The sequence below is a fragment of the Balaenoptera physalus genome (assembly GCF_965194825.1).
Source record: "Balaenoptera physalus genome assembly, chromosome: 11".
NCBI classification, from domain to species: domain Eukaryota; kingdom Metazoa; phylum Chordata; class Mammalia; order Artiodactyla; family Balaenopteridae; genus Balaenoptera; species Balaenoptera physalus.
Window position 1 is genome coordinate 26,905,115 of NC_138896.1, and position 25,436 is coordinate 26,930,550.

General features: G+C 45.9%; 1 protein-coding gene across 10 annotated transcripts in view; it reads right to left on the bottom strand.

Annotated features, from left to right (window-relative positions):
* TFAP2B (transcription factor AP-2 beta) overlaps positions 1-24,461 on the bottom strand; it is a 30,327-nt gene extending 5,866 nt beyond the window's left edge. For 2 of the 10 annotated variants that reach the window (XR_014250474.1, XM_082411686.1), the window contains exons 1-7: positions 21,429-22,806; positions 19,702-19,728; positions 18,051-18,509; positions 13,217-13,277; positions 5,479-5,698; positions 3,802-3,920; positions 1,526-1,667 (exon numbers count right to left, since the gene is read on the bottom strand). Coding sequence is in view for 9 of the 10 variants with exons in the window: in XM_082411686.1 (XP_082267812.1) it covers positions 1,526-1,667; positions 3,802-3,920; positions 5,479-5,698; positions 13,217-13,277; positions 18,051-18,509; positions 19,702-19,728; positions 21,429-21,590 (1,190 nt within the window). In the remaining variant the exon portion in view is untranslated. The other 8 variants (XM_082411688.1, XM_082411689.1, XM_082411683.1 and 5 more) reach the window with 8 other exon arrangements.
* Positions 24,462-25,436: the final 975 nt, after the last annotated feature.

Below are 25,436 nucleotides of genomic sequence, written 5' to 3' on the forward strand. Positions count from 1 at the left end.
AGGAAGAAACGGGTGACAGTTCTGACCTAAATAGGGCAGTTCTTAAGTCAGAGATACCTCAGGATCATCTGTGGGGTTCAAATACACACATCCAGGCCTCCACCCTCACTGATTCCCACTCAGGGAGCCTGGGGCTAGGTCCACAAATAATTATCTTGAAAATGCTCCCAGCTGATTCTGATACTCCCCCCAGGTTAAGAAGTGCTGGCCTAAGAGAAGCCACAAGCACTCCTTAGGGAAACCACAGAGTTGTTTGTGGAATCCTGTCATCTAATTTATCCACTTTAGTTTTATTTTTTCCCCAAAGTACCTTTACTCTTTTATAAAGCACCAACAGTTCCCCTGCCACTAGCCACCAGGGCAAGAGGTAGGAGGGCAATTTACTGATAAAGATCTATTATAGTGCTAGTTGGTACATCAGAGGAAAGCCTTCTAAAAAGACGGTGGGTGCCAGGTTTTGATCGTTGGAAGAGATGGTTAAAGGCTTTCCTGAAGTTTGTACTCATTACCAAAGTGCCAAAAAAGGAAATGCTGAACTGAGGAGAACAAATGCTTAGAGTCAAACATTTTAAATCTTCAAAGCCCAAACCAGGGTCTGTAAGCAATTAAAGTTCTGGGACATTAATATTTTTTGACCCTGCGGAAAGGGGCAATCAAATTCCAATCACGTCTCAAAAACATCTGGACAAATTTGAGCAAATGATTTTTCAGCCTTCCATATATTTCTTTAAATTACGCTGTCAACGGAACAAACCGCGTCCTCCAGCACTAAATAAATGAGCGCCGCTGTTTGGGCCGCGCCTGCGAGAGAAACGTGCGGGCGCACGCAGCACCGCCCACTTCAGGCCTGAGCCGGCCATAAAACACCAGCAATATGACATCGAAGCCAAAGACAGGAGTAAATCAAATAAATAGAAAACCCACTGTAAAAGTTCAAATGAGCTCTAGACCTAAATTTAGCCAGAGATTTACTATTTTCCCCTCTGGAGTTGTAGTAAATTTTACGTCTGCGGAAGATGCCAAACAGCAACGTTGGAAAGAGAGTAATTAGAGCTGCGGGTAGAGATGGGTGCACGTGGGTGACATATACACACCCTGAGCGAGCACGCGTGGCTGTGTGGCTAGGACAGGGAGATGTGGACTCCACGGAGAAATATGCATCCAGGGATGCAGGAGAGAACTGGAACAGGGACCCAACAGGAAAAGGTCTGCCTGCCATCCCCAGGGCTGGGGATGTGAATTGTAAAAAGCCTGGATTCGGATTAATAAAGCCATCCCTCTCAGAAACTAGGAAATAGAGAAAACACACAAATACGAAGCCCACAATCAACGCTGAGGGGTGGGGTGCGGAGGGGGGCGGAGCTGGGAGGGTTCCCTAGCCAGCGATCCACGGGCTTTCCACCACTGAGCTGCTTCCCTGCCCCACGGAGGAAGTCTGCGCTGCCGCTCCCACCGCCTCCTCCCAAGCGAGGCGGCTCCGCAGGTTGGGAGTCTGGGATGAGGACCACGAGTCCAGGACACTCACTTGGTGGCCAGCAGCATATTCTTCCGGGAGTGCAGGTCACTGGGGTCCGTGTGCTGCCGGTTCAAATACTCAGAAACAGCTTTGGCGGGAAACTCCGTTTCGCAAATGTACCCAAAATCCCGAGCTAAGTGAACAGCCTCTCCTGAAAACACAACCGCAGAGGAAATAATCAGCACCCAGTCCCTGAGCATCCCAAGGGCAGGAGGCGTTCCCTGGTCAATTCTGTTATTATTTACAAAAGAGGCCAACTGTTAAGGGTTAATAGCAAAGATGAGACAGATGCCCAAACTAAACATGGTTCTCAGACCGTAATTAACGTTGATGGAACAAACTTTGTTCCTGCCGCTCTTTCCAGCCTCTCCCTGATCATCCTTCCAGCCAAGTCCTAGCTAGACATCCCCTGAATAGCTTCAGGTCCCCCACACCCCATGCTTTGTCTTAAGGGAAAGGTGGGCAGACATTCAGGAGCTACCTTACAATTGCACCTAGATAGACAGTGAGCTGGATAGTCAAGCCAGATTCCCCCTTTCTTTTTCAAAGCATCTGTTACACCTGCTTTAAATAAAATTTAAAAGTCTTCCTATCTTTTGTATCTTCCTATAATAACTAATATATACAAATATAGATCCCTGTGTGTCTATGTCCACATATATTAAAGAATATGTAAATCGTATATGGATCCGTTTCTAACCAGCAATGAAATATTTATTCTCCTTGTCAGTTTCCTGCCAGTTAGGTTTCAGGTTTCTCCTCTTCAGAGGTTCCTGCCATCATTCTCTTACTTAAGGACTTTCTACTGCACAAAGGTGACACAGCAGCTATAGAAAACCCGGACAGCTGAAAGATTCCTTAACTTATGTGGAAGCCCCTTTCGAATCAAGCATGATTGCCCTTTAAAGCACAGCCTTCAGGGTTCAAGGGAAGATCCCGACATGAAAAAGAGATATGTTGAATTATCCCATAGCTACGTTATTTTTAAGGAGCATGACTTACTTTTAATCATCATTAGCATAGTAACCAAAGACTTCAGGTACAGTGCTTACAACAACTCGTAACGCTGAAAACTGCCAAATGAATATTGGCATTTCAGTGTGTTTTCCAGTTTCCTTCCTTTTCCACCTAAATCCCTGTCTTGGGCTGAAATTACTTTGACTGCTTTTCCAAATGAAGATTGTGATATTAGCAATACCTTAAAGGGCAAAAAGTAAAACCCCCAGGCTAAGAGTCAACCACTAATAAGTGTGGTCTAGAAATTTAGTGACCGCTGTCCCTGGGGGTAAGTTTGGGCCAGGCAACTTTGCCTTAAAGATAGCAAAGTGCAATGCCTGTAAATGTGATGACTTTATGGTTGCTGCCTAAATATTCTAAGATCCCCTCCTCTAAAAACTAACTCCCCACAGGAGTGTCATAATATCACATCCATAAAAATAGAAGAAAAAACCAAGACCTACATGTTAGACTCTAGAGAAAATTCTACAACTTCCTCCATTAGGTCCATCTGGCTCTATTTCCTATCCCTTCCACATCCCACAGATTCAAATGCAGATCCTCTTGTTCTAGACTGTGGAGAAGATCCTGTTTATTACATACCATAAGTATCATCTGCAATCCCAAAATGATGAGCAAATTAGAGTGTGCTTGTTATAAGTATGGGCCTTTAAATTCACAAGTGAAGATCATACACGACTCCCCTCCATGTTTCCTCACTCCCCACCCCATATTTTTCCTAGGTCACTGGCCTTATAAAGCTATATTTCAATAACAATAAGTCCCAGGTAAGCAGCAGGAGATAGGGGCCCTGGGAGTGACACGAGTTTTACAATAATCATTAGAGGTCATGAATGCAACAATAGTTTCATAAATCGACAATGTGTTTTCTACTACTGACGATTCAGAGGTAAAATCTGGGAAGGAGAAGGGGTATAGAATGCATTGCTTCTTACAGAGTTACTCTTGCAGGAGTTCATACAGAGGGTGTTTCAGGCACCATGTCCTGCACCTGGCGGCAGAGACGACCCCTGCACTGGCTTGGAGACTAGACCTGAGCACTCTCAAGAGCTCAGGGACCCTTGCATTGTCCCTTGGCCTCTGGACAATTGCCGCTCCCTCTAAGTAAAAGGACCTTTGAACTTCTCTCAAGCAATCGCTTGACATCCAACTCAAAAGGGCACAACAATTGCAATGATTTCCAGTTAATCATAAAACATGTAAAATGTCAGCCTTCAGCCGACAGTTAAGCTCCACCACTTCGTGAAATGGCCAAACGTCTTGCTTACCTTCCACCAGGGAGGTGAGTAACGTGACATTTGCTGCCTTGCGCCTGCCCGCGGGTAAATTCAAACCGATTTTTTCTAGCCTTTCTCGCAAAGATCTCCCCCCATTTTTCGATTTGGCTCTGAAATTGCAAGAATTAACATTCTGATTAACCTCAGAGTGTTCCTGAAACAAAGTTTAGACTTAGCAAGCTAAAGCCCAGTGGAGCTTGAAGAGGTTTTAACTTGAGGTTAGCACATTTTTTTTCTTCCTTTTGGTTATTTGCTGATAGTTTGCTGAGGTTTGCTTAATTTCTGCAATACAGAGCATTAAAAAAAAATTGAGTCATTTACTTTTTTTAATCTGGTGAGAAAAAAAAAAAAGATACCAGATGGGAATAATTAGGGTGTAGGTTGTGGGTCCAGAGAAGGTAGAAGTTGCACATTCACAAGCCCAGCTCTTTCCTTGTCATGGAGCCAGTGAGGTGAGCAGAAGCCGGGCAAGTACAACCTTGCCAAAAAAAGGGAAAGAACTCTATGGTTCAGAAAGGAGAAGGCTTGGCCTGAAACAGATGGGCTTCGAGAGGAAGAGGTCAAGAGTTGCTATAAAATGGAATTGGGTTAAAAGGGGAAGGAAGACTGAAACATGAAACTAATGACGATGGTAATCATAATAACACTAAAGCTAGCATTAGAGGGAGTTTAGTTATGTGATAAGCACTTCATATTGATTATCTCACTTAATCTCATAGTAAGTTTCATACACCCACCATCAATGCCCAGGGGTGACTGAAAGCAACTTCCACATTGTGGGGCTCAAAGGACTCAGTTGAAAACTGAACTACAAAGTAGACCAGAGCAAAAGGACTCAAAGTGAGAAAAGTCTGTGGGTCACACCCTTAGGGCTTCCCAACGATCCTCCTTTTATGTGCTAAGGTCTGAGCAAAACTACAAGAAAAAAAACAGTTACTCTGACCTCTTTTGCTGTACTGTTCACCCAGCCACTTTTAGGAAAGAAAGGGACTTTCAACCCCCAAGATAGGCTAACTTGAAAAATTCATCTCATGCAATGTCACCTTCATATCAGGGACACTAACCAAAGGGTTCAGGCGTTCGCAGGGACTTTTGGGGAGGCTTTGAATCTTAAGATAAAAGCCACCTCCTTCCCCAGTTTCCACAAGGAGTCTATAAGATTGTCTTTCTCCAATATCGGGGAGCATATGAATGGTCCCAGGGAATAACTGTCAATATTTCTAAAGTGGTGTCATTGTTATTACTGGTGGTGGTACTGAAGAAAGGAAACCACACAAGTCTAGAACAAAGCTTTTCAAACTGCGGGGCACAATGCAATAGTGGGACAGGACCAACTTAGTCGGCCGCCAAGTGCACTTTCAAACAAAGTAGAGATTAGAGTACATTGCAGGTACGAAAGGGGTTGCTCCATGAAACTCCTGTTTTAGGTAAGTTTAGGTCGTGGGTCCCATTCAAGGTAGAGAATGCCCCGAAGGGTCCTGGGGATGGGGAGAGGGGCGCCAGGTGCCAGGCAGTGAAAGTGGAAGGTTCCCAGACCCGCAAGGTGAGCGGAAGGGCGAGGCGGCGCGTGCGGGGTCGCGCGGAGCACTTGGCGGCCGCTGCACGCACTTAGGGATCCGGTTGCTAGGCAACCGCGCAGTATAAAAAGTGGTTGATACGGGGGGTTACCTTCTGAGGACGCCACCGAGGAGAGACGCATTGAGGCATTCGGGGGGCGACAGCCGTCTCTGAACTTCCCCCACAGTTACTTTGTATTTTGAAGTTGAACTGAGCAGAGACAAACGGCCGGGGACCGAGCAAAACACCTCACCGGTGTTGACAGACATGCCTCCCAGGAAGCCATCCTTATTCATCATCAGAGAAGTCACAGATTTGGGAGGAACCGGAACTAGAGAGGGAGGAAAAAAAAATATGCCATAAAGGTGACCGGGTTTCGATCCTGGTGACCGGCCGATAGAATGTGTCGCTGCGTGCGCAGGGGCGAGGCCACAGGGCAGGCGCCAAGCGGAAAGCTGCAGGAGGAAGTGTTTGTTCCCGTGGTTCTGCGGTGCGTTCAGAGCACTGTGTACAAACAAATGCAAAAGCCATCACTCCTCTGGAAACTTACCCCATGCGTGTGGACATGTGAGAGTCGCTTGCCACTGTCCCGCTCACTACACAAATCAAGAAAAACAAGCAACCCAGGAGTTTGGATTGTGCTGTGAAACCTGGCAAATTCGATTCCATCACGTGCTGGCTGTGTGACCTTAAACATCTCACTAAACTTCTCTGAATCTTAGTGTCCTCATCTGTCTCCTGATAATCACATTTGGTGCTGAAGCCTGAAGGTGATCATCCCTATCAATGATATAAAATAGTAACACCAATGGTCTTTATGGGAACCCTTCCCTCCTCTCCTATTGGACACAAATCTATGGTCATCACTGGCGAGGATCAGGAGGGTGGGCACCATCTGTCACCCTGCCCAAGAACAGCCAAGTAATAATACCATTAAATGGGGGAGTTGGGCCCAAAAGAGCTGCTCATTTCTCTACAGTGGATCCCATTCTTTCCAACATCCTAACAACAGATTCATTTAGAAAGGAACCCAAATGCTCCTCTCCAGTGAAAGCAATTCTGCGGTGACATGAATTTTGTTTACAAATTAATGTAAAGCACCGGCTGGTGATTGTTTGAAGCAGTTATGATTTACAACAGGTGCCCTGATCAATCAACCAATCACTCTAATTCATGTGAGCAGCGGTCTTGCCTTGCCCCAGTTGTTTCATTTCGGCAAGTAATTGATAACAAACCGCACTCAAGGTATGTTTTATGCGGAAGTTAATAAGAGCTGACAGCTGGTTGCCACTGCTACCCAGGCGCATTCAGTCTCTTCAGCCTGTATTTCTGTTTAATTGTGTTTCAGTGTCATCTGCACCTCAGGAAGAGGCAGCGCTTGATAGAACCAGAGGCTGGGAATGAGCTGGGAATGAGTAACAGTGAAAGGTCAGCCTCCCAGTTCCCTGGCAGTCTCGCTCCCTTGGACTTCTACACTGCTGATGCCCATTTTTCTTCTGCAGGCTCTAGAAGCCACTGGCCAGGCAACGTCCCCTCCTGGTTTGCCCTACACCTTAGCTACTTCCATTGGGATCTGAAGCCCCTCAAGCACTATTTGGTGATCACCAGTCCAGGGGATTTATGCAATGTTTCTGGCATGAAAAAGGATGCTACCATTCCCCCTCTTTAATAAAGACTCTGTCTCATTCTATAATTCTAGTAAGAGAAAGATATGCTCTTTCTACCATCTGGAGCCTAGAACCCCACACACAAAATAAGTTATATAACCTCCCTTGTCTAGAACAGACTAACCACCCTGAGGGTTCTTGAAACAGCTTACTCTCTCTACCACAGATCCTAGCACTCAGACCTCCATGATTATTTAGAGACTCCTAAAAGCCAGGTAGGTCCCAGATCTTTTATTTACTATGAATTGCATTTGGCCCTTTTCAAACACCTGTAGAAAGGGCTTTCTGAGGAAAGTGGATGGGAAGACTGAAGCATTCCCTTTTTCTACTTCTTAGTAGACATTTTGGGATTTCTGGATCTGTCTACAGAGTCTGTCTCAGGGCAGATGAATGATGTTAGGTAACAGAGTGAATCTTCTGCCCTGTCACGGCGGTGGTGGGGAGTTACAGAGGGGGCTTTCTTCTTTCTGATTCTCCTCATCATAGTCTCATCAGTGAAGTGCTTCTCATTTGAGAGTGAACCAATGCAAATTTGAAGTGTATTAATTAAATTTGAGTAAAATATGGATTTAAGTGACTTACTTAAAAAAACAGTGATTGGGGTGGGAACACTCTGTCATTTAATTATCTTGCACAATATCCACATCTATTTTAATATGTCTTTTTTTTCACTGCAGTCCTGATTTCTATATTTAAGATTCATATTCAAGCACTATAAGCAAATAATATATAATCATGGTAACCCTGGAAAAACTTTTCCCCAAAATATAGACGGCCCTTTGTAGTTTTAACATGGTATGAACTACAGAAATAAAATATATAAAAATTCTCATCTTTGCTATTCAGCAACATTTTAAAATTTAAATACTATTTAGAAAGAATATTTTAACGGCTTGCCCTACACCTTAGCACTAAGCTGAAAATAGTAAGTTCAGTTCCTGTTTCCCAGACTGGATCACTGAGTATCTCCTGAGAACTGGAATTTTACCCACTTTTCACAGTCCCAGGCGCCAAATCTCTTGAAAAGCTAGGTCTATAGAGACATTTTATAACCTGCCCTCTCATTTCACTATTGTTAATTGCCTGATTTACCAGACAAGAGCAATTTCCTTTGGGGAATGTATATCGCTCCCTCCCAAGGGCTGTACCTTTTTGCATATACATTATCACCTAAATATCACCCACCCAGTCAGCTCCCCTCAGCACTCTACTGTCTAGGGGGAGGGGGAAGAGGAGGGTGGCCTCGTTTTTTCCCCTCAAAGACCAAGACTATTTGAGCAGAGGTGCTTCAGGTTATATTTCTATTTTCTAATTTAAGTATCAATCTTGTTTGCACCCTCTACTCTCCCATCCTCAGGTTCTAAACCTCTCTCCCACCCGGGCCTTCCTTTTGGTCCCCTAGACTAGACTCTACATATTTCTTGTCCCTACGCTTTTCTAAGTCCGTCCTACTGTTAGCATCTACCTTCCCCACCACTCTCACACATGCCTTCCTCAGCTGATTAACCCCATATTTTATTCTCTTTGTCTTTTCCCTTCTGCTTTCCTCCAGCTTATCAATAAACCCAGGGAGCAACAGGGCCCGGTTGATTTGTTAGTAATTATGAGTGCACTCCTCCTGCCCACGGAACCCAGAGATGACTAAGATAGGTTTAAAGCGACAGCAGGAAATGGTAAGGAAATGGAGCATAGCAAAACTCAGCGTGAAGCTTTCAGTTCTTTACATGTTTACAATTTTCTGTGCATACATTAAAACTGGGAGGTTTTTTTTTTTTTCCCCTCTTCAGTTCTCAGTTGGATAGCATGGCCAACTTCTGGACGTAACACCTCCCAAATTTGCTCCCCTCTCTTTAAACTTGCATTATATGGGAGGAGAAGAAAAAAAAGGTTTAAAACCCTATCAATATTTCATTACAAGGACTGGAGTTTTATTTAAGAGAGAGGAAGGAAAACTGGAGAAAATCTTATTCATTAGTGGACTCTATAGAGCCAAAGTGTTAATAAGTTAGCTCTTCATCTTTACTCTTTAAACTTAAGTATGAAATCACAGCTTTGAGATCTTTGTGTTTGACTGGAGGCAGGTCCTCTGTGGGTCTGACCTGCTGGGGGGAGAGAAGGAAGAAATGAACCCATCTAATAGATGGAAGCATAAGTCCCTCTGTAATGTACCTGGACTTAAATATGGAAACTACACCAGGAAGCCACAAGAGGTAGAGCATTGCTTGAAGTAATTACTTCTCACCAGCAGATCACCGCTTTCCTCATACTTGCATCGTTTCTCATCTACCTGCAGGCTAAATGTTATTCCACATGTATATAAGAGCATGTGTATAAATGTGAGCACCAAAATCCTGGAAAGAAAAATAAAAGGATTCCCACAAAGAAAGCTGGAACATAAAAAAAATTACAAATGTCCAGTGTTGGCATCCTTTAGGGGCAAAGCCTAAGAGGCTGGAAACTGAGTTAGGTCCCATCACTTACTCCGTGTGTGGGACCTTGAGAAAATCATTTGTCTTCTCTCTGTCTCAGTTTCCACACTGGGGGATGGGGATGGGGATGGGAGTTGGAGAAGAGTGTCTAACCTTTCCAGCTTTGAAATTCTATGAACTCTGATTACTCCCTGGGTGGCTGGAAACATAGCTGAGAGTCTCTAGTTGAATAAATACCAATTGGGATCCAAGTCAGCTCTGGAAATGTGAACCTCTCCATTTGAGAGGAAACTCATACCCTTCTCAAAGGCTCCGACAGATTCTGGGTGCTTTTACCTCCTAGGTCAGAAGGAGGAATCCCAACAGAACCCCTTGTAATTGAAATTGGCAATTTCCGTATCTCCCCCCACCCAGAGAAAATCCACACCAATCAAAGTGTTTATGTGGGGAAGGGGCCAGAACTAACGGGCAAAAAGTGGGAGAGAACCGGAGGTTGAACTGAAACTAGCCAAACAGGATATCCCTAAGACCAAGGAAAATGCCCCACAGTCACAACATTTGGACCTTGGACTCCAGCCACTCCGGCCTTTCCAAGAAATCCCAGCATCTTTTCTGCTATCTAAGGTGTCAAGCCAATTGCATGTTGGCCTCTAATTGCACCAAAAACTTTTTCTGAAAGCCTAGGTGAGCCTTCTTTAGGTTAGGCTGTAGGATGGTGGCAGTGATCATTTACGTGAGCTGGGCACCACCCTGCCCCCTCCCAGCCCAGATTCCTAATCTTAATGGAACTGAGAGTTAAGAATGATTTTTTAATGTCTCGTTGGATTTTTAGACTGTTAATGTACCGAATCCTTCTCATTATTACTTTATTGATTGCTCATTGACCAGCCCCCTTCAAATCGTATTAACCACCCTCTGCCGGTTTAGATTAGGAGAGTTTAAAAAGCACCTTTCATTACTCCCCCCACTCCTGCCATGGAGTTGAGACTCACTGGCTTAATGGGAGCTCTAATGGGGCAGCTAAGAGGAGAGGGGCCCCCATCCCTGCCGATTGCATTAATAGCTCAAAGGGGGCCAATACAGAAAATTAGCCGTAAACGAGCTCTGGAGATCTTCAAATGAAAGAGCCATTTATCACGCTGGCTACCTTCACTCCACTCGTTTGCTCTCTCTACTGGGAACAACTCATTTCCTCTTAACTAAATTACTTCAGAAATGTCAGCTAAGCCCAGATAGCAAACATAACAAGAGAGCTCACCTACAATCTATGGGGTGATATCAACACGGGTGAAAATTGGACTGGTTAAATTTTAGGAGGGAGACCTTCCATAATTAGAGAGACACACACACACACAGAGACATATATCCTTTATGTCTAAGTCTTCCGCCTTCAATACATCAGACAGAAGCAGAGACATGTAAACCTGGGCCAGTTGCTGCCTTTTTTTATTAATAAGGTAGAATTTTTAAAATCTCTCTAAAAGCCCATTAGAAAACAAATAAAGCAACGTAGTCCCTTGCCAGTTGTTGAAATTTAGAATATTTAGTTCAGGAAACGTTCTCACCTCCTCTTTTATGAAATTAATCTCTGGGAGTCATCCCTCATAAAGGTGGTGGAGGGGCAAAGACGGGAGACCAGAGGGCAGGGAAGGAGCTAATGAACCCATAACCTTATTTTAAGTGGTTCACAGTGATCTAGAAAAGTAAATCAACCACTTATTCCTCTTTTGCCCATGGCTCTCTAAAGATAAAAATATATTAGGATATTTTCATCATGTAATAAAGCAAATACCCGAAATAGTAAATAATGGAATTGACCTCACACTTTATATTCATACCACACTCCCTAAATCAATAAAATGACTGGGGTGCCACTTAGATGCTTTAAGCTGCACATTTTTTAAAAAGATTCTGGGGGCCATAAAAAGTACTCCGCGTTTCCAGAACAGAACCAGTGACATTAGTCAACATTCTCCTCTTCTTATTCCTGGAGATACCCATATACATACATATTCACATTTCACTGACAAACATATACAAGCCCTGAAACCAAAGCATCCCACATCTAAGAATATTTTCAGCTCCATTTTGTTAGGTAAGCTAAGTTCCACATATTTTTATTGGCCTGACTATTAAGAACATTTCTGATTGGTCATCAGTTGGGCATGCCCTACAGCCAGTCCCAACGCTGTTTCCAGGATACAGAACCCTGAGCTAAGGGGTTCTAGCTTTCCATGAAAAGGGACAGAAACTAAAACAGAAAAGAAACCACGAAAGCCAATGAAGAAGCGCCTCTCCTCCTCCCCATACCCACCTCCCATCAACCAGCAATTAACCAGAAGAGAAGACCCAGGAGGAAATGGTGAAAGTGAGCTGTCAGCGCAGTTGCAAGTCAAAGCACGAGCCTGAGTGTCCCAGCAAACCCAAACCCTGGCATTAAAAACCGAAACGATACTATCTAAAGAAGAGCAGGAGAGATGTTTGGAGCAACACTTAAAATAGTTTTGCCCCAAACCCTACTAGTCTTCTTGGGGATATTACGTTCCAAAGCCAAATGGCATCATTTCAGGTACAGCTTCCACCGCCCACCTCCCACCTCTCAAAGCGACTTTTTCTGCTTTTGTGAGAGAAGAAAACTGAAAAGTCCTCACCCTGTTTGGAATCCTTCCTTCACAACCCTCCTATTCTACCGGCTTGACTCTGCATTACTTTCTGAAGCATCTTTTTCTCTTTTAATTGTTTTTGTGAATGTCATCTGGCTCAAATGAATCAGAAGTGACTGCAGCTAAGGATTGTTGACACCAAACAGAAGGACAGGCCTTCTCCAGCATCGATAAGAAAGGGTTACAGTAGTTAAAATTGTAGCTCCAAATACCAGTTCTTGTGATAATTAAAGATTGCACTGTTTACACATTCAAACTCCTAAATTTGTGGCATGTGAGTGACATTCGGGCCTTTCGGCAGCCATCCTAATCGCCAGGCATTCTCTCAGTGACTGTCAGAGAAGAGGGGGGAAAAATTAAGCAGCTGCAATACGCCCGAAATGAGTTATTGTAATTACATTTAATTAGTTTAATTAGTTAATTATTTTGCTTACAGCTGTACAAGAGACTGCAAACATTTGTTAATATCACATGCCCTTTAACAGTATGGGGTGATTCCACAGTCACACTAAATCATGAATGCATATGTAGGAAGACTGAGAAATGTGCAGAGCCCGGCTCAGCTTCTCAGGAAGAGCATATTTAGCAACACATTTGGCACAATTTTAAAAAATCAGAAGAAACAACTCATAAAACACAGAGAACTGGGAACAAAATTACCACCCCAAAAATCAAATACAAAGGCCAAGAGAGAAGGAGCTACCCCAATGGCATAGGGTCTAGCTCAACAAACTCCAGTTATCAATGAAATAATTATAGCATATTTTTGAAAGCAGTGTTTCCCAGCCAGTTCCATACGTGATGGTAGTTCAATTATTTACAATGTATCTAGAATTGCTAGCGAAGGTACCATGAGAAAAATGGCAATAGTTTCTGTTCCTCTGTCTCTCTCATCCGGGTTTCTCCCTGCGGTCCCCCACCCCCATTCCTTCTTCCCAACAGGCATTTTCATCCAGATAGCCGCTGTCCTATGATTGTGAACAAACGTTTGTGTCTTATAAAATAATGAAATCCTTCAAAGTGAAAACTCATCATAAAGACATGAACGCAGAGGAAACTTTGCTTACTTTGTGGGGGGGAGAATCCATACCTTTTTTTATGACAGACTGGTCCAATAGATTCATGCCGCTGTTATTGGCATCTTCAACTGACTGTGAATATAAAAACATCACTATTCAAATCGACTGGATATTAAAGAATCACACTCATAAATCATGTCATTCCAAACTGGAGTTGCTGTTATTTCCATTTATATTAATTCACAAAGGGAGGTTTTATTATTATCATTATTACCTCCAAATGGACACAGAAATGAAATTCACCCAAATTATAAATTCTTCCAATGGAAGAAGAGGAAAAAGGAAACTGTGAGAGACATCTGGGATGCAGGATTGGTTTAGTTATTACATTAAACATAGATATTACATAGACACAAACTTTTATATTATTTGCTCTTATGAGTTGTGAAAATCTGGCAGCACCGAAAGATTTTCACCAATATTAGTCAGAGCAATTTCTGTTTTCTATGCTATCCCAGTGCATCTTAACCCCAGAGTCATTTTACAAATACATAATCGTTTACATTATAGGATTTTAATTAAAGTCTGAGCAATTTGGAATGGAATGCGAACAGCAACACATAGGAACACGTCTGCAGGCTGTCAGGACCGCACACCCACTGCAGCTCACACACATCCCTGTGCTGGGTGAGCTTCCTGCTGCAGGACAATCGCTTGGGGGGACCTGCACAATTTGCTCCCCCTCCCAACCCTGCCACCTCTGCTACCCAGCAAGAAGCATACCTGTTAGGAAGGCAGTAACTACAGATGCACCAACACACACACACACACACACACACACACACACACACACACACACACACACAGAGGATCTCCCAGTCAGCACCTGGGTAATGGCAAAGAACATTCACCTTCCTTGCCATTTTCATCCCAGAGAAGGAAAGTTTCAACCCTAGATGTTGGCTGCATTTCAGAGGGGAAATAGCTGTTAGAATGATATTCTTACTGTCAGGATGCACCAGAACAGGGTTCTAGCTGTGCATCCCAGGGCATCCAAAGGCAGTGGATTCCCTCCCCCCTACTCCCCAGAGAAAATCAATGCTAGGCCTTTCTGCCATGTACAGCTGCTTTCCTTGATCCTTAGACACCTACGTTTGGACTAATCTGTCACCCACTCTACAGAGGAGTAAAAAGCAAAGGGCTTGTAAGGGGGGTTGTGTTTAGACAGCACCTCCCACCCACTCAAGCTGCATCCCCAGACAGGGCGTGTGTTCATCACAAGGAAGAGACTGTCTACCCCAAACAAGCAGCACATTAGAAACGAGATGATCTAATCATGGAGAGGTCATGTTCATTTGTTTCTTTTCGTTTTTCATAGCCACTCTTCTGTTCTCAGAAAGATGGGGAAAATTGTTATTCTCCGTAAGGACCATTTTCCATGTCGCAACATGCCATCTCCAACTTAAGAAATAGTACAAAGCTTAAAGAAAAAAGAAAAATGCTTCATGTGACTTGTTCGGAGCTCCCAGGAGACCCCACCATGCACACGGGCGCGCACACACAAGATTCACGCCTTTTGTGCTCACGTGTCTACAGTGGCGACGTGTCCACGCAGAACAGAAATATTCGCCTGTGTCTGTGGGCGGGCAGACCCGGGATCTCACAGGCCCCGGACCGTGAGCGCCCACACCTCGCCCTCACGTTGGTACGTAAATATGTATATACGCCTCATCAGCGACGTGGGGTAGTTGTGGTAGTTAATGAGAAGGCTCTTGTCTGATTTTCTATCTAATTACGGACGCCTGCTGGGTTTTTGTACAGGATATTCACGCAGCATGCTGGCGCTTAATCGTCACAGGGAGGGTCGTAAAGATTTAATTAGGACTGCATGCGGAAGCTCAGAAAAACGACTCAGACTCGTAATTACTAGACTTCTTTAGTTAAAAGTGATACCAGGGGTTGCTTTAAGACACGAGGGTGTGTTTGAGTGTGTGTGTGTGTGTGTGTGTGTGTGTAGGGGCTTTGACTTAACATCCTTATATGTTTACACTCTTGGGTGGTAAAGGTTAGAGAGGAAAGATTGGAAGAAGGAAAGAGGTGTTCACAGCAACTAAACAAGCTACAAAATACTAGGTGTCACCTCACGCTCTCTTTCTTTCTGATGCTGTTTTTAAACACTGCCCCCCCTCCCCGCGTGCACGCTCACACACACACACACACACACACACACACACACAATGGGTAGAATGTAGCATACCCAGAACCCAAACAGCGATTTGCTGGTTTAATAGCCCCTGTGAGTAAATTGAAATAGAAATTGACAGGGTTTTATAGTTTCATTTAAAAAATTATTAGAAGCATTTGGTTAATTAGTTCTCCTCATTTGCTTCTCTCACGGTCGGGGCGGTGGCCCCGCGTGTGTGTCTAGGTCACACAACATCTCCCCCCAGCCCTAGGCCAGGTGAGGACCGCTGGGTGTGAGGGCCCCCGGCCTGGCAGCGCCCTGGGATCTGCCTGATCCGCGGCTGGATTGCGTAGGGGGATCCGGCACACACACCAGGCCCTTGAGATGGAACGAGTCACTGGGGTCCAGGCTGAGGCACCCCTGGTCCCTTTTACAGACATGCGGGGCGCAGCCCACCCATCCCGTAGCTGCAGGAAACGCGAAACGCTGAAACCGCCGTCAGCTCCTGCAACTTTAGCCGCCGTCCCCCCCCACCCCCCCCCGAGTTCCAGATCCCTAAGTCAGAAGTGGATCCTCCGGGACTGGACGGAGGAGGCAGAGCCTCTGGATTCCAGGGTCTGGTCCTAGGTCCATCTCTTGCCCTGTCTTTCTTTGTCACCTGCCCCGTGTCACGTCAACCACACCCCGGCCTCAGGACACCTGTCATCGTGGCGGAGACAGAGATCTCCCCAGCCCCTGTCGTTCCCCTCCTGGGACAGGCGCGGAGTGTATCCCCCGCGACCCCTTGCAGTGAGGGTCGACCCGAGAAAGTCCCGCGGGCCTCCCCACCTCGCCAGGCGACCTGCTGGCATGCATCGGGGGAGGAACGGGGAGAGGTGGGGTGGGCGGGGAGCAGCGAGGGCCCTGGGCCTGCGCCGCCTCTGCTCTGGGCTCTGTCCACCTCCCGGGTCTGGGCTCCGGCCACAACTCGGACAAAGGTGCTCTCCCAAATGCACACCGACCTGGCCCTGTTTTTCTCTGGCCCCTTGCCTTGGACCGGACACTCCAAACCTCTCACGATTCTCTCTTTCAAAAAACAAAAAACTAAAAACTAAAACCGAAGAAATCTGTTCCCTCTTTGGGCGCAGTCCCTGGGTTCGGTCGCCTAAACCACTAGGCCTGCCGAGCGTGGTGACACAGCCAGTGCAGCGTCGCCAACAGCAACGCTGATGAGTTGATCCACTTTCATTATCTAGCACTTTGAACCGTACCCAGAAAGGTTAATTTAAAAACTTTCCCCCCCAGACACATATTACCCCAACGCATTAAAAAAAAAAAAAAGATTAAATATTTCCTTTCTCATATGATATTCTGAAATGAGCATTATCTTCAGACGGGGACAGTTAAGGTCAGCTAAATCAACAAAACTACCATTCTTATGACTATGGGTAAATCCAGCCACAACTCAGGTGATTCTGTCATTTTGGGAAATATTAAATAACTGAATTTCCTTTAAAGCAGTAAACCATCATAGACTACACACAGACAGCATTTAATTCTGTCCCCACATTTTAACTGTTCAAAATACATTTTCTTCAGCAAGGTAAAGAGGAAGGACTCATGCACCCTTTCCCTTTCCCATATTGTTTTCCTTTTCTTCAGAGGTATGTCCATAATGATGCATGATATATACAACCATGCCAATGAGACCGAAGGATCCATTGAATACCTTTCAACCATATTTATCTTTTCTGGAGACTATTTAAATTAGGGAGGAAAAGGAGACCTGCTCAGAATCACCCAGAGAGTTTTTATAAACCATTTCTTTGATGTTTCTGTGTTTAGTTTAACCAAGTATTCTCCACCAAATCAGGCTCCATTGTGTAGGTTGCAGATGGGATAGTGAGTGGGTGGGGGAGTGTTTGGAGCCTTTTAAGAAACAAACATATGATGCCTCTTCAGCTGGGGTGGTGACACTGGGGAGAGGGTATTAGTGGAAAGGAGGACTGGAGAGGGATGTGGAGAACATTGCTCCACAGTCGTTTAATGGTCCAAAGGGGGAAAAGAATCTCCAAAATCATATGTGTCCTCATGAATTCCCAAACAGAATTATGACTTTCTGGGTCTCTCCCCACAAATCTTCCATTTCTCAGATGATGACCCTGGAACTCAATTATCTTGGAAAAGGGTTCAACAGCTTATGGCACATTCAAAGTAAGACCTGGCTTGGACAAAGTAGCACATGTTTTTCTTCCAATGTGCGTTGTCATGCTTAACAAAGTCTTTGCAAATCCAGCAAGAACCACTATAGAGGTCCCTGCACCTCCATGCTGTAGCTTCGGGCAGTCAGGACTCCACCTGCCATGTCAGGGGGCCCAGGCCCGCTACTGGGCATGCAGAGCGGGTGGGTTGGGGAGGGCACCCAGCTTGCTCGCACGAAGCGCAAGAGAACAGAAAGGAGTCGCATAGCTAAGGCAAGACAAAAACATCTAGCCTTGATTCTGATGATCCTAAACTAGCAAAACACATATATTTTTCTCCTTCATTCTTTCATTTCTAGTGCTTCTAGCTTTCATCATCGGACCTCCAGAAATCGCCACTAGAGAGCCATACACGTATACACAGTTACGTACGTGTGGTGTACGTCCCCCAAAGGAGACACAGCTGTCCCTCCCCGCCTTTCCTCCCTCCCGGGGGGCATTTGTTATTTGTTTACTGTTTGTTTGTTTGTGTGCCATTACCTGGACGTCTTCCATCCCGGGGTGGCCGAGACCGTGCAGCGAGAGGCTGTCACCCATGCCCGTGTCCAGGCCGTGGTGCGCTGAGTGCAGGAGCACGTCCGGCCGGCGGACCGAGTGGTAGTCCCTCCGGGGGTCGAGGCCCGAGAGCTGGGGCAGGGCGGCCCGAGGCTGGGGCAGGAGAGAGCCGGCTTCTGAACCCACTTCTTGCCGCTGTCGTTGCCCCCAGGGGTGCTGCTGGGGCTGGTGCAGGGGGTTCAGGGAGTAGGGGTCGTTGACGTGGGAGTAGGGGTCCTGGCTCTGGTGGTAGGGGAGCGGCTGGTAGGGGGGCGGGAAGTAGGGCGGCTGGAAATCTGACGACGGCGTGTGGGACAGCGGCGGCGCGCTGGAGTAAGGTCCTTGGGACACCGAGCCCAGCTGGGAGAGCCGTGAGCTGTGACTCGGGACGCCATCGTGCCGGTCCTGGGAGCGGAGAGGAGAAAGAGAGAGAGAGAGAAGGGGAGGAAAAAATACAAGCGACAAATGGAGAAGCCCGCCTTCGGCATCTTCTTCTTCCCGGGATAGGGGACGCAAGAGTCTGAAACTTCGACTCCCAAGCTGACTCAGAGGGTACATGATTTCAGCAATTCCAAATGCGAGGCTTTGGGGGGAAAGGGGGGAGAATCACCCACTTAACCAACATCTAAGCCTTCTGTTGGGGTGCAAAGCCGGCAAAAGGGGTGAGGGTAAAGTAACTGTGTATGGGAAGGGGGGAGATTCTCAATTCCCTAATGAAAAATACAGGAGTCTGACATGGGGTATTTGCTCTTCTGGGTGTTTTACACTATTTTTTTCCTAACTCTTCCAGAGGTCCGAAGCATGACAAATAAAACTTCATACTATTGGTTGTGCTGCTCCTCCTGCTAACCCAGCCGGCTGACCAGGAGCTCCCCACACGACTTGGTCATTCCAGGAGACCCAGCAATCTGCCTGATCTGAGTTTCCAGTCCCCCCTCCCTCCCCAAGAGGAATTAAATAATTTATGTAGTGTTTGATTGAAATGGATCTCATTCGAAATCATATCCTGAGTCCCTGTTAAAGTTGAACTGTCGTTCGCAGGAGTTTTTTCTAAGGCTGCTTTTCTAGATATATCTATTGCTGTCCTACTCCAGGGAGTGAAGATGAAGGACCTGGGGTTGGGAGGGGGGAAAAAAAAAAACGAACAAAAAAAGGCCCAGACAACTTAGCACTGGTCCTAAGTGGAGTGCTAAACTCAGTGAAAGGGGAGGGGGGAGGTGTGTGTGTGTGTGTGCGTGCGTGTGTGTGTGTGTGTGTGTGTGTGAGTTTCTCCCTCTCCTCTGTGGAAATGCCATGGTAAAGTCCCCATGGTTCTCTTTGGAGAAATAGTCACCTAAATTTCCAAACTGCAATGGCAAATAAAAAGTTTTCCTGTTCGGCCTCCCCCCCCTCCCCAGTTGACTCATGGAGCTCAGACGAACACACAATGCAGAGAAGCAGCTGCAGCCTCGTCCAATTATGGTGCTAAATTACCAAGCCAAAGGCGCTCAAAGGAAGACAGAGACGAGAGAGTGAGACGCACACACAAGAGACAGAGACAGAGAGACAGTGAGAGGAGGAAGCATGCAATTCTGGTACAACGTGAATCCAAACTCACCATGGATGAATAGGTGTGGACTAACATCTGGAAAAAAAAGCCTGGTTACTGCTCAAAATCAAACAATGATTAAAAAAAAAAAAATCAAGGAGTCCAGCAGAGAAACGAGCTGGACACAGGAGCCGAGCTTGAGGTGTTTCCAGGACAAGCCATCAAAAAAAAAAAATTTTTTTTACCCCCCCCCCCAAACGAGATTGGCGTCGCCTGTCACACACACGCAGAGCTGTTCATCGGTCTCTTGCTGTTTTTTTTGGCTTTTTTTCTTCTGCGGTTCTTCGGGGCTCCAGAAGCAGTCCTCTTCCGCCCGAAGCTGGGCTCAGACTGCTCGGGCGCCCCTTCCTCCCGCCGCTTGCCTACACCGCCTCATAATAATTGATATTCATGACTATTAATATTACACGAGTACTTTAAAGGGAGAATGGAGGACAAATGGAGCGTGAAGCAGCAGCGGGCGCAGAGCTCCCTACTATTGTAAATGACGTTCATTCAGTGGAGAATTACGAGATGTAATCAGACGAGGGGGCTGGCGAAGGCAGACCGGGGAAAAAGTTTAGCAGGAAAGAGGCAGAACTTCAATTAACTGAGCCGGGGACGCGCGTAAAGCAGCCCCTGCTCCCTTGGACCAGGCAGTGAGGGAGAGAGAGAGCATCGCTGGGGGCTTGTGCAGAACGTAGGTGTCCTGGTTCCTGGAGAGGGACTTTCCTAATGGGAAGAATGGATCGCCCTAGGTGCTTCGTGTGCAGATTAAAAAACAAAATAAAAAGGCGTTGCCTCCTCCTTTGGAGGGGAGAGCAAAGCAAACCGGTGGGCCCGGTTGTTTACAGTGACGTTTGCAGACTTTCACGCATACTGGAGATTATGCTTATTTATTAAAGGATAGAGGCGAGATGGGGGCTTTCCATCCCTCGTGCAGCCTTTCCCTCTTCAGTGCTCCTGCAGTCTGTGATTTTTTTTACTTCAATTTAAAATATATGCAATCAATCTTCAAGTACACTAAACTTATCCTTTCCAGGCAAAGCCAGGGGCAACAGAAAACCTTTTTGGATGTTTCAGGAACCCGTTCAACTGGCCTAACTGCCATTTCTGTTAAAGTTCAACCTTTCTCCCGACTTAAATAGGCTCCTTCCACCGGGCTGCGGGTTCTCCTATATTTTTTGAGCAGAAAAATTAGGCAGATAGGAATACCTGCAGTATTCTCTCTCTCTCTCTCTCTCTCTGTCTCTCTCTCTCTCGGTCTCTTCTCTCTCCCTCCCCCTTTATTCTCCCCTCTTTCCCTCTTCCACTCCACCCCTCCCTCTTCCTCCCTCCCTCCCTCCCTCCCTGCTTTCTTCTCTCCCTCCCTCCTTTCCCATTTAGCCAGTCTACCTTCCAGACTCTTAGAAAGAGTTTTATCCTGCTTACTTTTCGGAACCCAGTGAAGTCCCTCTGTGTATACCCTGAGCTACTTACACCGTGGCCCCTTCCCCGCCCGTACCAAGCCCACTTCGGGCGCTCACATTCTTTAGGACAGTTCTAGCTCCTTCGACTAGACCATTATCCCTCCTGTTAAAGAAGGAAGAGGAGGCCGAACAGAAACAAACCCCACCAGGCGGAGGCGCGGCTCTTCGTTACGGTCAATACACAACCACAAAGAGGAAAGGAAAGCCCCAATCATCATTCCGCAGAAAGACGAATCTCCTCTCTCCCTCTCATCTCTCTCTCTCTCACACACACACACGCACACGCACCCCAAAATCAGGATTCGGGGCTGGGCAGAGCTGGGAGGCTTCTGGCGCGGGCGCCGGGCGCTGCTTGCGAAACTCAACCGGGCAGCGGCGGGGCGCGCGCGGGCTCCTCGGAGCCGCAGCCTGGGTCGCGGGGCTGGGCCGGCGGCGTCGGGAGGGGCCCATTCCTAGCGTCCGCAAGGCGGCTCCCCGCCCGGCCTTCAGGAGTCGTCCCGGAGCCGGCGGGATGGCGTGTCCCCCGCGGGCTGGGGATCCTCTTTGCGTCCCATCGCGACCGCTTCGTCCGACCGAGCGCTTCCCGCGCCGATCGCCCGAGACTTGGCTTCTCGTCCTCCCTCCCCTCCGACTTCCCCTCCTTCCGACCTCCAGCCACTGCCCGCTTGCCAGCTTCTACCTTCCCGGTCCCTTACTCCTCTGCCCCTTTCTCTTCGCCTTCCGCCAAGTTTTTCTTTCCCGCTTCCCTCCCTCGACGTCTCCTCGGAGTCTTCGCTTCCCCGCTTCCCCTCACGCCTAATTCGGAGACTCCCAGGCTGGTGAGCTCGGAGCGAAGTTCCGCGGTCCTGGGCCGCCGTCCCCTCTCCGCCCGGCAGCCCGGCCCGCGCGCAGCCCCGCCGCCCCGCCGCCCCGCCGCTCCGTCGGCGCCCGAGACCCGAGCGCACGGCCGGCGCGCCCCGCCCGCGGGGAGGCAGGCTCCCGCCCGGCTGCGGGCAGCATCTCCACCCGAGTCTCCCTGGCCTCAGCGGTAAAGAAGGGTGCGCACTCAACCCGGGCAGAAATTTTCGTTAAAAATGCCAAGACATGGGGTGGTTTGAACGCCCCGACTCTCAAAGAAGCAAAACACGAGAAAAAAAGAAAATTTAAAAATTGTCTGCTATGGCTCCTTGGCTTGTGCTCTCTCTACATCCATCTATCCATCTGTCCGTCTATCCGTCGACCTCCCTCCTTCTATATTTTCGTCCTCTACTGGGATCCGTTGGTTATCGATTTCAAAAATGTTATTGAAAATAAAAATTAAAAGCTCGAATCTGTTACGAAATAGGCTTGAAAACCTAATTCTCTCCCACACTCAAAACGAGGAGAGTCTCTGCCTTTATCAGTCTCTATTTTCTCTGCCCACGTTCACTAGCACCACTGTTCCCCATCAGATCCTAAAGGGGGGGGGGCGACGAAGAGAGAAAGAAATAAAATAACAACAAAAAAGAGAAATCTCCTAAGTTAAAGTAGTCAGATTTCCACCTTAAAGTCCTTTTTTCAGAATAGCAAAGTTTCCCCAAGCCAGCTTTTCCAAAAGTTGGAGAAAGCTGAGAAAACCGACCGGAAATCTACGAGCAAATAGCTTAAAAATATAGATGAGTTGGGGGTGTCAAGAAGCTCAAATTCTCTATCTGCAAAGCTCTAAGATGCAACCGGGGGTGTAGGCTCACCTCATAGATATCTTCGTACTTGACATTCTCCACGAGCTTCCAGAGCATGATGGCAGCCTTGTCTCTAGGAGGTGAGTGCATTCATGTGAGGAGCAGATGTCTGGCTTCTCAGGACTCCGCTGTCTGTAATGATCCATCTATAATTGGAAATGGGGGATACACACCAGATCCGACGCTCCTCTCCCATCGCAACTTATATCTGTTGTCTCAAACAATAGGCTGGAGAAGTAAGCCTCAGCTGAGAGAAAAACATTATTACACACACAGGAGTTAGATGCAACCCGCAGACATATATATTATAAAAATCATAAACACGTATTTATACCCAGACACCCACATTTAGTTATATAAGCACCCCTGGGTCACACAGAGCCTACAGACTCTAAACGTGCCTTTAAAGGAGAGAGAGTCGGTCAGTGTGATTAACATAAATATAGACATTTAAAAACCTCTATATTGAAAATGATGAATCATTGTAGCCACTGACTAAAGTCTTTACAGTTCATAAGGAGAAACCAGGGTGCCAACTGTCCCCCATTTTCTATGTAGATTTTTAAAGGGGGACCATTACTGAGATTTTTAAACACAAAAGCTCCTCTTCTTGTTTGTTCAGCAGGAGGGTTTTGAAAGCTGGATTTGGGGGTTTTAAGGGTGACCTCTCTGTGTTGATGGCTACACAACTTTTTATTTTTTATTTTTCACCGTACCTTAGTCACTGTAGAACAAAAAAGCCGGCTCACCACAGTGACCATTTCTCATATTTTCCGGTCATTCTGCCCAACAAATTTGAAACCTTAAATACTATATGAACCACCTCAGTCTGTACTGCCTATCGTTTAAGGGTTGTTTGTCTGTATTTTCAATGGATCCCATGTGCCGTTCTTTTCTTGGCTGAAGTCTCCATTTTATGAAGGTTTTTTTCTTTTCTTTCTTTTTTCAGATGTAGGGAGCAACATACACGCACAATCACACAATGTTAATTTCAAGCCTTCTTTGCAGAGGCGTGGGACATTTTATATCTGCATCTGCTGTCCATAACTTTTAAGTGGTTTTAATCATGGAGAGTCAAGAAATGGTCACCTGAACCTCTGGAAGCTTTAAGCAGAATGTTTTTCAAGGAGGTATTGAAAAATACTTTAGGGTGTGGGGATTTTGTTTGTTTTGAATGTATTTTTTCTTGGTAAGGTGATTTGTATAGCTTCCCCCCCCCCAAGAAAAGGAAAACATAAACATCAACAAGAACAAAGTTAACCTAACTTCGAAAATGGGCACCCTTTAAGGCACAGGGTTCCCGAATTTCATCACAAAGTGAATACTCACCTCACTGGCTCCTTTTCCCACCCCCACCCCTTTTATTCTACTTCCTTCCAGGGTGCGGAAGGATTCCCACAGCCAGAAGGGAAGTCCAGTGAAGGCTCTCTGCCCCTGGGGCAGAAAATAAATGACAGGAGGGAATGAGGAGGGACCAGGGCAATTTGGGGTGGAAGTTATTAAACCTGATAAGAGTGAATCTGCAAAGGGCGATTGTCTGTAAATCTCAGGACTGCTGAGCGGTGCTGTGCACTCCGAAGAGAGGGCTCCGGCCAACCACGGTGGATATCGATTCGATAAAAACCAGGGAGATGCTTCATATCGTGCAGAATGAAAAATTCTGCAGATTTTTAATTTAATTTTTTCAAAGATAAGTCAAATGAAAGGAACTCGAAGAAGGTGCTTCAGAGGGAACTTCAGAAATAAACCCTTTCTTCATTTCCTGTTTAATTTTTATGTTTTGCCTTTCCCTCCCTCCCTCCCCCTCCTTCCTTTTTCCTCCATCCTGTTTTCCTTCCTCCCTCCCTCCCTCCCTCCCTGACTCCCTCCCTTCCTTCCTTTTTCCTTCCTTTCTCCTTTCCTCTACGTTAAACATTAACAGCTTAAAGTACACAAAATCTGTACAGATTTTCCACTAGGAGCTTGAGCGAAGATTTCCTTCTTTGCCCCCAGAGCTAGTCTGGACATGGGGAGGCATTTTTCCTAATTTTGTTGTGTGGTGGGATTTGAAACGGCTTTTACCCTCCCTTTCCAGAACTAAAATCAGTCCCAGATCAATATTTTGCAAGATAAATATTATAGACTTGCAAATTCAGATTCTCTAGACAGAAATTTATTAATGGGAATAACTGTCTTTTCCTTTTCAAACCAATAACTCCTTTATCTTTTTTACCTAAAGATCATTCCAACCCAAATAAAAAGCACTTGGAAAAAAATCTTAATTTTTTTTCTCTGAATGCTTTTAACACCTTTTTAATCTCTTTTTGGTATATCATTTCTTAATCTATAATAAATAAACTCTAAAACTTGAAACTAAAAAAAAGTCTCAGAGGGATACTTTTATATTAAAAAACTACTTAAAAATATATATGTTTTTAGTGTAACTATTTATATAGCCATATATACATATATATAATTTCAAATTTTGCATATGTAATTTTATTTTATGGTAAAATAGATATTTTTAAAATTAGAAACGTCTGGAAATATTTGGTTAACATTTATGTAAACTCTTCAGAAAAACTGAAATCTGGTTTATTAAGAATGAAGCATAAAT